The 14,726-nt window shown below is 44.8% G+C and overlaps 1 protein-coding gene across 7 annotated transcripts in view; it reads left to right on the top strand.

The window, feature by feature from the left end:
- The window catches only part of EML4 (EMAP like 4), a 163,030-nt gene that overhangs the window by 59,447 nt on the left and 88,857 nt on the right, over window positions 1-14,726 (top strand). Inside the window, exon 1 of one of the 7 annotated variants that reach the window (XM_055816125.1) lies at window positions 8,611-8,835. The exons of the other annotated variants lie outside the window; for them this stretch is intronic. Within the exon in view, the coding sequence (XP_055672100.1) occupies window positions 8,757-8,835 (79 nt within the window). The 5' untranslated portion in view covers window positions 8,611-8,756. Of the gene's footprint in view, window positions 1-8,610; window positions 8,836-14,726 lie in introns of those variants that run through there. 7 annotated transcript variants of the gene reach the window in all.

Raw genomic sequence — 14,726 nt, 5'->3', positions numbered from 1 at the left:
AGAAGAACGTAGACTGTAAATACAGCGATGCTTTATTACGGCCATAATTTAAAAGCTGTGTAGCCATGTGCATTTACAATTCTGTAATCCTTTTGGCTTTGTGGAGTGCTTTAAGCATCATACAAGTTGATATGAGAAAAAGTGTTTACAGCCCATTTCATAGGGAATATGTAATTCTAATAAGTTTTATGTTCAGGTTGTCTGTAGGTTAGAACTTTGTGTTATAAAGAAAGACACACAAAAAGCATCTGCAAAATCTGGGTTAAAAAAAGCAATGTGTAAAGGTGTTTGTCAAGTTGCTATCTAAAAATCCTATGGTGCAATTGTGGTTGTATCTGTCTTGATCGTGCAAACTTGCACGTAAGCAGTTAGTTACATGAAACCTACTGACTTAATGGATTGGGGATACCTTCTGGTATTAAGAAAAATACAAACGTGGCCGTAGTCTGTGTTTCAGAAAAAAGGTGGAGGTGGGGAAATAGTTTTCATTCTTTCCATTCGCTTCCTATGCAAGTATACAGATTGTTCCTTATCCTAATGCCTGAGGAGCTTAGTACAGTCAGTACTGTTGTCTCTTCTGCTAGTGAAGAAGTTGCTTTTCCTTGTAGTCCCACCATCCCTGGTATTTTATTCACTTAGATCATGGACATTCATCCTTGTCAAGGAACAGATAGGTAAACTCTTCATTTGAGGCTGTTGAAGTCATGACTTCAATATGTTTTGGGTTCTTCTCTTGTTTTCCGGCTCTTACTGAAGATGGCTAGGTATGTCTGGAGTACAGAAGCTTCTTGTGGTGAAGTAAGGGCGTAGAGAGCTTGATCACACACTGCTGTAATGATCCCCAGCCCCTCAGGCTGGTGGTGTTGCAGTGTATGAAAACGCCTCTTACATATATGATACCATCAAATTCCTGCCGCTTCTGACCTTTAGTAGGGCTCTGAAGCTTTGGTAAGCTGGATTCCTGAAAAATAAAACTGTGTTTCTTAAAGCCACCAAGGACCATCCCCATTTTCCATGTGTGGTGTTTTTCCCCCATGGCATGGTGGGTCCTCGCGTACAGCACTGTCGCGCAGCCCCTCTGCTCAGCCAGACCCCTGGCACCCTCAGGTCCCCCTCTCCTCCTTCTCTCTAATTAGCCTTTTTGTTCTTTGCTCGGGCCTTTAGCTGTGATAACAGGATTGATGATCCAGAGGAAGAAATTATTCTCCCTGAGCTGTAGAATGGTTTTTTGGCAACACCACCACACAGTTCTGTAGTCAAAAGCTGACCCCTTGTCTTGACCTGTGAAAAAGCTACAACTGAAGTGGTGGGTTGTTTGTTGTCTCTTACTGTCCTCTTGGCTTTTCTCCAGAGAGGCTGTCAAAGGTATCAGCTAGGGCAGGTTTTTGTAGCAGGGTTTGCACACAAAGGTAATGTTTGCATCATTGTAGCAGGGTTTGCAACAATCCTGCAGAAAGAATAAATTGGAAATCAATACTTAATTTTATTATTCGGACTTTCAAGTAAGCCTCACTTCTAGTCTGGCAGATTTTATTTGTTGACTTAGTTGAAAGATCTCTTGACGCCTGTGTTATGAACCAAGCTGGTTCCTTCTATTGACAATTTTTTTTATCAAACAATTAATGGAATTAGTGTGGCTTGTTCTTCCCATTGTATATTCACCAAGTTTTAAAATACAGCTGAAATACAATACTGAGAGTACTACTGAAAAACAAGAGAAGAAACCGGGAGTTTCCATATTTGCCTTTTTAAAAAAAATACGTGTATATCTCTTATGTTCTTCCAGCAGCATTGTCATAAGCCCTGCCTGAGGATTTCACAACAGTTCAATCCTGTATTTGTAAATAAATCATGATGTTTATTATTGTGACCCATTTTACTGAGAGTACCAAATCTGCTGTCAGCTAAATTCAAAGGAATGACATGGATATAAAGCTGCCTGTACAGATTCCTTTTAAACCGATTTGTGTAGTAGTCTGTGCCATCAGAAGGGTAATTAATTTATGGACTGTACAGCTGTTATACATAATATGTCAAAACTGTGGCTGCAAGTGATCTTCTCATAAGGTCAAACTCTGAATTGTAATAGTTGAAGATCTGAGACTACCTCACATTTGCATGTACTAGATGATATTTAAATCAGAGATATTGTGTTTATGCTGCATGGCCACAAATGGAGATGATGACCCCACCCCTCAGGTGGAAGATTTGGGTTCTGCTGACATATGCAGAGTGTGGAAGCTGAAAGGTGTTCCTAGCCATCTAGATTAAGCCAGACTAGCATCTGTGGCTTTTGTTCCTCATTTACGTGCCATATGAAGATGCATGCTTATGTCTGAGCCACCCCGGGATGCATTTCCCATCGCTATCTGCTGCCCAAAGGGTGGCTTTCTATGCACAACAAGGATTGTGCCATCCCAGCGTGGTGCTGAGCCCGTCACCTGCTGTGCAAGCCCTCAGTGTCATCTGCAAATCTTGTGGTGGATGTCCTCAGTAAGATTTAGTTTTGTGTGAAGGATTGCCCTTTTTGTCGGTAGTGTTTTCATAAAGGCTTTTCTACTTCCTCACCATCTCTAAGTGGATAGTAAATGTCTGGTGTCTGTCATAAATAGTGGGCTCTTTCAAATCCTGTTGTTTTTTTTACACTTCAAAAGTAGTGAAAAATAAACTGCATTGCAGCAATGTTAGTGGAAACAGCCAACATTTGGAGATGTTTTGATATGGAAGAAAAACATTTAAGCATTTATAGAAGTAGATACTTAATTTTGAAAATGCTGTGTTAGAAAACACTTTTGCAGTTGGCCTGTCCACCGCTGTTTCCCCACTTCTGTGTGGCAAAAGCAATGTTTTCCTTTCTGTTGGCATGAGCTAAATGGTCGGACAGTGGTCACTTAACTATAGCTAGTCCATAACCATAGCTTTGGTTTGACTAAGGCTACCAGTTAGTTGTCTTTATGAAGAATTAAACTTTTGCTGAATACTTTCAGGAAGCATAAATGCTTCATATTTAACAGCCTTGTATGATTTACCTGTAGTTTTAAAAATCACTTGTGTAGAACTTGTGTCATTAAATCAGCATAGGTTCCTGACCAGAGACGAAACTGTGATTATCTCTGCAAAAATACAGACTGCGCCTCTCAAGGAGGATGCTGCTCTTTAGACTCTTCCTTTCCCCAGGGGCAAGGTTGCACGTTTTCATGGGCTACCATATAGAATCCATGTTCTGGGCTGTAGTCTGGAGCATAAAGCCAAATTAAAATTTGTGGGAGAAAGCTTTTCATGGCTGTGTTTTAGACTTGATGTGTTTTCATCTTGTTTGCTGGCTGGTTCTGCATTGCGCTTGATGGGTAGGCAGGAAAGCAGCTGCAAGCAGCCTGCTGTGCAAGTGCTCCAAGCAGGCAGCGGAAGGCATGCTACAGCTGTGGTTTGAGGTTATGCTCAGTGAAATACCAGCCTTAAAATGTTGCCACCCGTCCTACCCTCTACATCGGTCTGCTTCCATCTCCGTCGTGTTGTGCAGCTGATGCAGTAGAAAACCCACCTGACAAAAACAGATATTCAGGTGGTTATTCTTAAAATACGTGTGTGCGTTTGGAGGGCTTTGTATTGTGTGGGGGTTTTCTTTTTCGAGTTAGGCAGTGTGGTTTTGGGGAGAAAAATACTTTCCCGATTCAGATCCCTTTCCTGGGATAGTATGACAGAACTGTGTGGCTGCAAACGATCTTTTAATAAGGTCAAACTCTGAATTGTTGTAATAGTTGAAGATCTGAGGCTATATCACATTTGCGTGTACTAGATGATATTTAAATCAGAGAAATTATGTTTATGCTGCGTGGTCACAAATGGAGATGATGACCCCACCTCTCAGGTGGAAGATTTGGGTTCTGCTGACATTTGCAGAGTGTGGAAGCTGAAAGGTGTTCCTAGCCATCTAGATTGAGACAGACCAGCTTAATCCACATGGATTAAGTTGACCGCGTGGACGTGGGTATGGCTGAGTTGTGGAGAACAGCCTCGGGACAACTTTTAAGACCTGGGTACACCTGTTTCTCATGTTTTCTGCATGCTCTCTGTTTGAGAAAAATGCCTGTAGGATGAAGCTCAGTTTAGAGTCTGGGAGGGGGTGACAAGGGAATGGTCTCTGGCACCACTCTGTGCTGCCCGCCATGTCCTGCCCTGGCACTGCTCCCTCGGGAATTTCACTCTCTTCTGTGTCAGTTCTTGTTTCACTCAGTTTTCTGGCAATGAAACATGCTTTACAACTGCAGCTGTTTCCCAATCACCTTAAGTCATCCACAGGCAGAGCTGCTGTTGACAGGCTCAGTTCCCACTGCTCTTTCCAAAGGGTGCTGCCACCTCCCTGCTGCTGCAACAGGGTTCATTGTGCCATATGCCATATGACTGGCCGGGTGAGTTTTCTTGTTTTGGTGCTTGGTTCGCGTTAGTTTGCATGCTGTTCAGTTTCCCAGTGTGCTTCCCTGTGCAGCCCCGCGAGCTGTTGTGCCAGTGCCAGGAGCAGGATGAGGATGGGAGGGATGCGGGAGAAGGGCAGGGATGCTTATTTTAGCAGTAGCGCTGCCATATGCCAACTATAAGTGACCTTAATCATAGCCAAAGGTCCTGCCTTCCGTCACTCTTGGTATTAATGCTTCAGAGAAGGGGACTTTAATAGGTTTTATTACAGTGCCAGCACCTGGAGTGAAGAGGAGGAGTGAGCAGAGTCTGCTGCATCCCACGGGTGTTAATGGGAGCACTGGATCCTGCAGGGCTGTCCTTGTCCTTCACTAACCTCGGTACACCTGGCAAGTCTGGCTGGGAGCAGGCCTGACGCAATGAACGTTCTTGACCAAAGCGTGTATTTTAAAACTGCTTAATTTACTTTTGGCTCATCTGATGAGATGGTTCTGATCTGTTGCACTAGTTAGGTGAGTGCAGATTAGATGTGGTTTTAAACAGTCTGGTTTCAGAAAGGAATTTTTTTTCCTCCTTTCTAAGGAAAAAGGAATAGAAGGCTTCAAATCTTTAGGAATTGGGTAATTATTAAAGAAATCATTGTTATTCTCTCTTTTCCATGGGGTGAAGGTAATACTGGAACAGAGATGCATGCAGCTGCTGAACAGTGATGGGGTTAATTGCCAACTGAAACATTGCTGCAGCTCCTTTTCAGGAAGGAAAAAGCAAAATAATTGAAGGATTGTTTGCCAGTGGAAACACGATTGATTTCTTCGTATACATATGAAGAAACAAAATTAACTAGTGCTGCCCTCTTGCAGTTCAACAGCAAGACAGTCATTGAACTGGTCTCAGTAGTTATCACTTCATATTGTTTAGGTACAGTTGCTGCTACAGGTTTTCTGAAGGAAAGGTGGGTAGGGGGAGTTCCCAGTAATCCTTTGGAGGGAAGATAACAATGAGATTGCCTCGTGCAGCAGCTCTTGGATCCTGAAGTTGAAGGACATGAAGAGACCCTGGTTCTGTGAAAACCGGTTTCCACATTTCGTGTTAACTGCAGATGTTTTCTTAGTAACTGCCAAGGAAACTCAGTAAATAATCTTCCTCTTTTTAATTACTAAAGGTGTCTGTTCTGCAGTCTGTGTGGCTGGGGCTGTGGTGGCTTTGGTGCCACACACACACACACACACACATATACACACCCACCCAGCTTCCTTAGCTGGCTCTGGGTCACTGGAAGGCAGTGGTTGGGTTATGGGGCAGGGGACCTGCTTCTTCCTCCTCCTTATGTCAAAGTGATGACTCCAAAGAGTTCGTGCCCTCCTATGTCTCTCTTCAAAAGCTGGAGGAACAGTTTGCTCCCACCTCTGAAGAACAGGTGGGTTGGAGTGGTTTTCGGTGCGTGAAAGCCTGAAGCGTGTCTAAAATGATTTAGGTTTATAATCTGACATGCTGCCGCGGTCTTTGAGACATCCGCTATTCTTACCAGAACTGTGTAATAATGTTCCTAAATAGCTGTATGTTGAGGACAAACAAACGGCTCTGTACTTGCGCAATGTGCAGAGCTGTGTTACTGATCTTTGGCTTTATTCTGTCAGATTGAAAAGGGTGGTTTCTTCATGGTGTAACACGGTACTTTGCACCTCTAATATCCTGAGAGTTTTTTTTCTAGGCAAAGGTTACTTTCCTATGTCATATGTGTTTCATTTTGGTCTATGCCATATTTTAAGTAATTCTTTCATCGTTTGTGCCTACCTTAAAATATCTAAAAAGAGTGTCTCCTCACCCCCCACCATTCATGTTAAATAACAGCAGGGAAGAGGAGCTTGAGATGGTATTTAAGCCTGCAAAGGTTAGGGTAGACAGCTGTTGAAGATAGATTACTTAGAAGGATAGGTATGGGCCAGAGCTAGAGGAGTGCAAAATCCTAATGAAGAGCTAAGGCTTTCATGAGACATCTAAAGGCAAATGAAGAAATTTTGATCCAAGTCCTCAGTCCAGCAGGGAACAGGTGATGGGTGGATTGAGATTGCTTCTTCTGTTTTCAGGGTGAATTGTATACAGTGCACCATCTGAAATCTTACTTCAAACGCTGACATTCAGAGGATCGCTCTGAAGGTGCTCTAACATTTGCTTTAGTTCCTTCTGCCTCAGCAGGCATTAAGCTCTGTTTAAAATACTGCCCTAGTGCAACATTCCCCCCGCCCCACGCTGAGGAAATCCGTAGTTTTTAGAGCTAAAAATTAGGGCCATAGGTACCTGGAAATACCAGTATTTCATATCTTTTTAGTCCAGTAGGGGATCCCAATCTTTTTTTAAATACATGGTATTTAAAAAAATGATGCTTCTTGCCAGTTCTATGTAATCTGTCATTGTTGGGAGCACTAACGGCCACTTAAAATTGCAAATCAAGCCTCTTTGCGCTCTGTGCTGGTCTTTACCAACATGTACAATGTATGTTTGGCCTCATGGCAGATTTTTGCCCACATTTTCTTTCAAGACTTCATAGTTGTGTTAGGAAGGATGTTGAATTTGAAGGGATACCAAATAGTATGTCTGTGCATGTGAAACAATCCTGTGTGCCCAACCCACCGAAGATAAGACTCTGTGTTTCTCCTTGCAATGAAGATTGTTTAATCTGATGATGTGATGCAAGGTAGTGGCAGGGACAAGTTGGAAGCATGAGTTCTTGGTCAATCCTAGTGCCATGGCTGCGTGTTGAGGCGCATGGTTTCATTAGGGCCCTTTCCTTAATTGTGTGCCCTTTCGTTTTACCCTTTATCATCTTGCACCATTCAGTTTCTCAGTCCCTTCCTTTTATTAACCATGGTAGTTGGCTGGCAGGCCTCATACTGCAAAGCTGGCTCCAGCTGACTGCCTGCTCTTTTTTTTTTTTTTTTTTTTTAAAAAAAAAAAAAATCACTGCAGAGGTCGATTCCTCCAGCATGTCAGGGACTGCCGGTAAAGGAAGATACTCCTGAAATCACAATAGGCTGGTAATTCTGGGGAAAACACACAAAACCCATTGTGTGCTGTCTTAACTGCATGTGGTGTTATGAACCTTCTTATCAAGTCTTTGTGATGTGTCAGAAAGGGCTGCCCTCATTTTTCAAATGGAGGCATGGATTTGCCCTCTGTGTGGGATGTGTGTGTGGGGTTGGTTGGGGTTTTTTTTGTTTGTTTTTTTTTACTATCCCACTGTTGTCTGGAAATCAAAACTTCAATCCAGAGTCATTTAATACGCTTGCAAAGCTTGAAGATAATAAACTATTTGAAGTATGATAGAAGAAGCAAAATCTATGCAGTACATATTCACAAATAGTTTTGTTTTGACATTTATCTTGCTGTAGTCATTCTGCCAATTGGCTTCAGGCAGGGCTACCAAAAGAATGAACACATGTTGCATTCATTAGTTCTCATCTGGCTGTGCTTCGTCTTGCAAGGCAAGGCAGACAGAGTCGTGATGGTGCGAAGCAGACGGTAACGTGTGTGCTGCGCGTGCCCGTGTGGTGAGCAGAACCCTCGCTTTGCAAATCTGCTGCTTTTAAGCTGCCGTGTTTTGTTTGGTTTTAATAGAATGGGTTGTGAGTGTGTTGCCAGTGATGTCATGGCTTGCTCGAAAGATGTCATATGAAAAATATTCAGATGCAATGCTACGGGGCCAGCCTCCCCTTTTGCTTCCCCCCCCCCCCCCGTGAACTTCTCACGTCGGGCCTGGCCCGCCGAGGGGTCGGTGGGCGTCGGGCACACGGACGGGCCCGGGGGCGCTTTGTCCCGGCCTGCCCCGTACAGACAAGTCCTTTTCGTTCGTCGCTTGTGGCGGCTTTTCGCGCTCAGCGCGGGCGCAGGCTGGTGGCTGGTGGCTTCCGACGGGGAGTGCGGGAGCTGGGGGACGGGGCGGGGGGGAGCCTGGCGGTGCGGGAGGGCGGGGAGGGCGAGCCTGGCGGTGCGGTGCGGGAGCCGGGCCGTGCGGGAGCAGCCGCCGGTTTCCCGCTGGGGAGCGGGCCGGGGAGCTCCGCTCCCCCTCAGCCACGGCGGCGGGGCCGTGTCGCGGCGGCGCTGGAGGGGCGGCTGACGTCTGAGGGCTGGCCACTCCCTGTGGCGGCCGCCGCGGTCGGTCCCCGTCCCACCCCCGGAGCCGCTCGCTCTGCCCGGGGCTGCGGGGAGGCAGAGGCAGCGGGGACCGGCCGCCTCCCGCCCCGCTCTGTGGCCTGGGAGGAGCCGCTGGGAGCCCGCGGCATGCCGGCCCGTCCGGGGCGCGGGGGCTCGCCCTGAGGCCGGCCGGGAGGGCGGCGGGGGCGGGCATGGACGGCAGCAAGGACGGCAGCCTGCCCTGCCTGGCCGCAGCCTGCGACCCCTCGGCGCTCGTCAGCTTCTGCACGGGTAAGGTGCCGGCGGCCGCCGCGCAGCGCGCATGGGGGGTCCCCGGAGGTGCCCTCCGGCGCCCTGCGTTCAGCGGCCCCCTTCCCTGCAGCGGGGAGAGGGAGATCCGTAAAGTAAATACCGGGGTAAATATCTATCTGTGTGGTTTAAGTGAATGTTGCCGCCCGCAGCGGCGGCAGGCAAGGTGTGCGTACTCGGGCTGAGGCGGCTCGCTGCCCCGCAACATCCTAACCTTGAGAAAATTAATTAAAAAAAAATTCAATATGATGTTGATGTATGCGGACAGCAGAGAAAACGACTGGAAGGTGACGATGCTAAGCGAACGCTGGCAGGGCAGGCGGCCCCCGGCGTGGCGGCTCCCGTGGGCGCTCCGTGCCTCCTCGGCAGCGTGGGGGGGGGTCCCCGGCCCGGGGCGGGGGGGCTGTGCGAGAGCCCCCTTGGCAGCCCTGGGGACGAGAGCCGCTGCTGGTGCCCAGGCTTTCGCTTTGACCCCCCGGGTTTAGGCAGGGCGGAGCGCGGGGAAGCCCCGGCCCGTCAGGCGGCAGCAGAGGGTCGTTCATCGGCGACTCCGACGGGGCGGCTCGGTGGGCTCAGCCCGGGCGCTTGACCTGCGGAGCTACGACCTCCCCTCCCCGCTTTACTTGTACTAAAATTGAAATACTTAAAGACATTTTCTTTCTTTAAACGGCTGCTATTAACCTAGCCTCTCCCGAGTGCAAGTCAGGTAATGAATAGCAGCATTCTAGCTGCATCAACCAAAAGTATTGTGAGTGAAGTCTTAAAAAGACCAACGAACCAATAGCCCCCACCGACAAATCTCATCCCAGATGAAGCGGATGGCTCCTGTGTGCGGTGGGGAAGTTGTTCCTGCGAATGAAATCGCAGAACAGCGATTCTTTGTTTGCTGATGCACGGCGTGCGGGTTTGGTAAAAAGCACAACATCCTGCACAGAGAAGTGTGCCTTCTGCCCTAAACCGGCATGGGCAGTAGGAAAGCTGGCTTAAAAAACTCCAAACAAAAAACAACAGCAAAAAAACAAAATCAAGGGGAGGTATTTAACACAGAGATTTTTATGTGTGTTTAGTGGCAGAAAGGAGTGACTTTGCCGCAATGTACTTCCTTAAAGTGAGCAATGTGCCGTGCTTTATCTGCGTCAGAATTCAAAGCATTCGGTTTAGAATTCAAGATGTTGCAACCCTCGGGAAACAGGGAGGGTAGATTGAATATTTTAAAATTACAAGCACTTCATACAGTCTTTTGCAGGCTTGCAAGGATTTTTACTTTAAAAAAGAAGGGCTAATGTTCAGCTGATTATCTTCAGAACAAAATTCGCAAGAGCAACAATTTTTATAGCTACAAGTTGCGACTTTGTTACTGATGAGTACAGGCTTGTGTTAAGACGTATCTGTTGTCTTCAGTGGCTTTTAGCAAGAGTGTCTGATCGTCTATAAAAAATAGCAGCCTCTCAGACTTGAGCTTGAGGCATCTTGGATTTTGGAAGATAGCATGACGTGACGGACTTACCTTTGAGATTTGTCTAGTAATCCAGCAAAACAAGGTGCACGGAATACATTCTTTCCTCATGCGTATGTTCTGCTTTAATTTTTTTCTGCATTTTAGAAAATAATTTTGACTAAAATCTTGGTGTAGAACTGAGGGTTTTGCTGAATAAGACTTAAAGACAGCATTTATAATTAAAAGAAAATGTGACTATGGATAGTCTTAGCAGTGTAATGTGTTCTGCTGATTTAAAGCTTGATTCCTGCTTATGTTATTAGACCTAATATACCTTTATATAAAGTTTGCTGAGCAATGTGTGTTTACTTGCAAGTAAACTCACAGTGATAAGAAGCTCGTATGATGGAGAATCAACAAGTGCTTTGTTCATACGAAATTTCTAACCTCATCCTTGAGAGCTCCTTGCCTTGAGGGCCTTCAGCAACTTTTGCAGTGGTAATCAGCAGGAAAAAGCCTGAGATTAAGCTGTAGAAAGAGTTTATTTTTGTAAAACTTTTTGGCCATACATGCTTGTTCTCGCTTTATTAGAAGATTAAGGCTTTGTACTAACAGTATGGTATTTCAGGTGAGGTGTTGGGGGACAACTTAATTTTTTTTTAGTAAGTGTCCTATAGTGATATCCTTTTCTATAGAACTTCTCTACCTTCTCTTTAATTTTGATTTGTTTTGTGCACAGGTATCATTGTACATACATCCAGTTGCTCAGTTCTTGCCAAAGCTAAAAATAAATTCTAATTCTGTAGTGGAGGAACTAGTACTCCCTTTTAACATATGGGATATCAGTGCTGATGGGCAACTTAATTAGATTTTTAAAAAAGCTTGTTTGATGTCAGTAGGGATGCCTTCTTTTTTTTTCCTACTTGTATTTAATTAGCTGGTTATAACTAAAGCTAAGACAAGGGCTTATGTCATAACACATCCCTTCAGGAAAATCTTAGGTATCAAATTAAACCTGGGGTAGAATTTAGCTTAAGTGATACAGATCAGGATAGAAAATTTCAATTTGACCAAGGAAAATATTTACCTGTAAACAAAACTTCAGTTTGGCACGCTTCTTGATTAAATGTTTGCTTCCAACGACACGACATTGTAAACAGAATTTATAAATGGAAAAAAAACCCAACACCAATGTCCTCAGATTTGTAGGCATTATTGCTTGCAGAATCTTAGATTGATTTGTATGCATTTATCTTTAATGTTAAGATTAGTAGAGAGTTTTCTTGGGGGGTGTTTCACAGTGGGGATTTGCTAGTTGCTGGAGGTGTTGATGGTAAAGGTGGTGGTCATCTTGCGGTGGCCCTGCAGGGTTTCTACAGGGGTGAGACCAAGCCCTCCTCAGGCTTGGTGCTGCGCACCAGGGGCTCTCACCGTGCCATGGAGGGCAGCTCGGCCAGCAGAAGCTTTGTTCTCTGCCTCGCTGGCAGGGAGCGACATGCCTGGTGCATGGTGCTGTTCCTGCTGCCTCGCTTCCCTGCCTGCGCGCTTGCAGAGAAGTACTTACTTTGAGTTAGTATCTTATGTAAGGAACTTTGGTTTAAGTATTTAGATGTCACAAGGGCATTTTTCTTTCTAGTGCCTATGACGTAGGCAAAAATAGACAAATTTGACATAGAAGTCCTACTTGCAGCTTGATATTCTACCTAAAATAGTTAGGTACTGGATGGGGACCAGTTAAATAAACCAAGTAGCAGCCTATTTCAGGGGATTACATCTTGCTAAACAGTTTGTTTCTTGTCTTGCACTGCCACAACTACAACATTTGTGTTGATGCAGTGAAGCCTGTCTAAACAAGACAGCTTTTGTTGTAATTGCATTGAAAACTTTTCAGCTAGCCTTACTCTAGGTGCTACCAGTAATAATGATGATAAATACAAAACTCCATATCACTATCTTAATACTTATTAAAAAAAACAACCAAAAAAAAGTCTGAAAAAGTCTGTATCCTCTTAGTTGATTCACCTAGAATGTTACAATATTCAGTGTTTGATTGAAAATTTAACTCGCTGTGGATTTTGGTGCATTTGACACGCAATTTAACTATGTGAGAGTCAGTGCTGTCATAGCTAGTTGTTTTAAAACTAGTTTAAATTATTTGTAATGTGTACTTGGAAATGACAACACAGACTGATTACTTAACATCTCCCAAACTATCAGACTCAGAGTGAGTTCTCCTGCCTTCAGCTGACACATTTTTACAAAGGAGGGTGAATTCCCAGCAGCCTGCCTTATGAACCTACACGGCTTACCTAGTACAAGAATTCCAACTGGCAGGACCCAGGGGAAAGGCTTTTGTCATACCACGAGTATGAATCCAGAGTTCAGTGAGCAGCCATTTGCACTGGGGGATGAGGGTCAGGCTTGCTAATAGGCCCAAAACTCATTTAAGCATTTTTGCTATCGGGAAGTTATATCAGTGAGGAGGTTTAAAGGATTAAAAACTATATTAGAATAGTATTGTCCACAGTCTTGGGCTAGAAATCTGTTAGTAGCTTCTCTGAACTTGCTTTCCTGTTTTCCAGAAAAAAAACCCCAACATTTGATAGGAGCACACTTAAAGAACCACAGTGAGTTTCCTGGCTGAAGGAGGCAGAGTGTTTTATTCTCTAGAAATAATGACATGCAACCCAGCTATTCTGTAAGACCTGGAGCTCCTTCTCCCCAAGGTTGCGGTAGTCCAAATGCTTTGGGCTTTATTTTGGGGGAAATTCTCTGCTTCCTATTGGTCCCCTGAAAGAAGGGCAAACTGGTCCCTGCCAGGAAGAGCAGTAGTCACCAAGAAAAGAATGCAAATGGTTGCATTTTTGCAGACGTGATCATTCATGCTTGTAATTGATGGGCTTAAATGGCTGGAAATGGAGCTTTCCAAATGTAGCAATGGATGGGGAATTACTCTCCTTTTGTGTGCTTCTTTGCTTATTATGCTGTACTTTATAGAATGGAATTATGACAGCCACCACTTTTTGCTGGCATAATTTTCCACACCAGTTTGACATCTTCAGCTAGGATTCTTGTCTGATGTTTCCAGGCTTCATTACATTAAATTTATTGTCAGAGTGCTATTTCCTCTTCAGATGCTACCCCCTGTCCAGGTAACTGAGGGAAGGGACGTGGCTGGTGTGACACAGCGGTGCACACACAGTACAGACCGGTGCAGTGCCAGTCGTGCAGAGCTGTGGGGATCCCCCTGCCAGGTCACACACACTGTTTGACTCTGCATGTCGCCCACTGTAGATGTTTGCACGTACTCAGCTCGTTAAAAATCTTCCAATGTCTGTCTTGACTGAGAAACCAAAATAGTGCATCAGGTACATACTTTGCTAAATAACTGCTTTATTAATCTGTAGCATGTGACTAAATACCTGCAGTATTGTCCTGTAGCAGAAGTGCTATGTAGATACAACATCAAATTACCACTATCATAAAGGTGTCCATAGGAGTTTGCATCTCACACTGTTTAGAAGGTTAATACTTACCCTGACTCAATGGAAAAAACTTGATTTCTTTAACTTGATATTTACCCTTTAAAAATGTGGTTACGTTTTTTGGTAATGTTTCTTCTGCTTTGCCTGTTCGGCATCTTGCTTCTAACAGGTCTAGGAATATGTATTAGTCATCAAAAGGGGGTTGAGGAGATAATGATGACTTGTGGATGATAATGGTTAGCATTTTCTTAGCAGTCGCAGAAGGCAATTGCAAGGTGAAGTAACTGCAAGCCATGCTCGGAAGCTGCTGACGTATCAAAACCAGTGAAATATCAAAGGTGCAGTTGACTCAGCAAACTTGTTAAAGGTCAGATAAAAAGGTTCAGACTGCACACACTTTCTCAGCACTGAGTCTTTGCTCTCAAACTTTGAGTGATGCCCAGATTATGAAACCTAAGAAAGTATCTTTATGAACCCTGCGTCACGCTGCTGCTTCACATGGATAAGAAAACTAATCAGGAAAGCAGCAGCATTGGAAGAGCTCCCTTTTGCAGCATGCAGAACTAAAGTGCTTCTTCAGCCTGCCTCTTCTGCAGTGAGCCAAAGCAGCTCTGAGAGCAGAACTTGCAAAGAAACACAGAAAACATGCCTGACCTACAGATCCCATCCTGTGAACAGGGAAGGAGAAGGAATGACCAGACATGACAGTCATTAGTCACAGTGGTTTATTGTGTGATGAGAAGACGCTCTGCTGTATCATAAAAACAGATAGAATTTAGGTGTCATGTCTTCTGCTTTTGCTTTTCTCTCCCAGCATCATTTTTGTGCTTCGTGCGCTCTAAAAATGCATTAATTAGTTGGGGCTTGCCCTTGTTTCCTCTTCGGAAGCATTTAAAACCAGAGGTCTGACTTGCGGTATTCTCATGATACCTATGAAATGCATCACAGGG

The sequence above is a fragment of the Falco peregrinus genome, chromosome 11 (assembly GCF_023634155.1).
Source record: "Falco peregrinus isolate bFalPer1 chromosome 11, bFalPer1.pri, whole genome shotgun sequence".
In the NCBI taxonomy this organism is placed as follows: Eukaryota; Metazoa; Chordata; class Aves; order Falconiformes; family Falconidae; genus Falco; species Falco peregrinus.
This window is presented reverse-complemented; position numbering and strand designations above follow the sequence as displayed.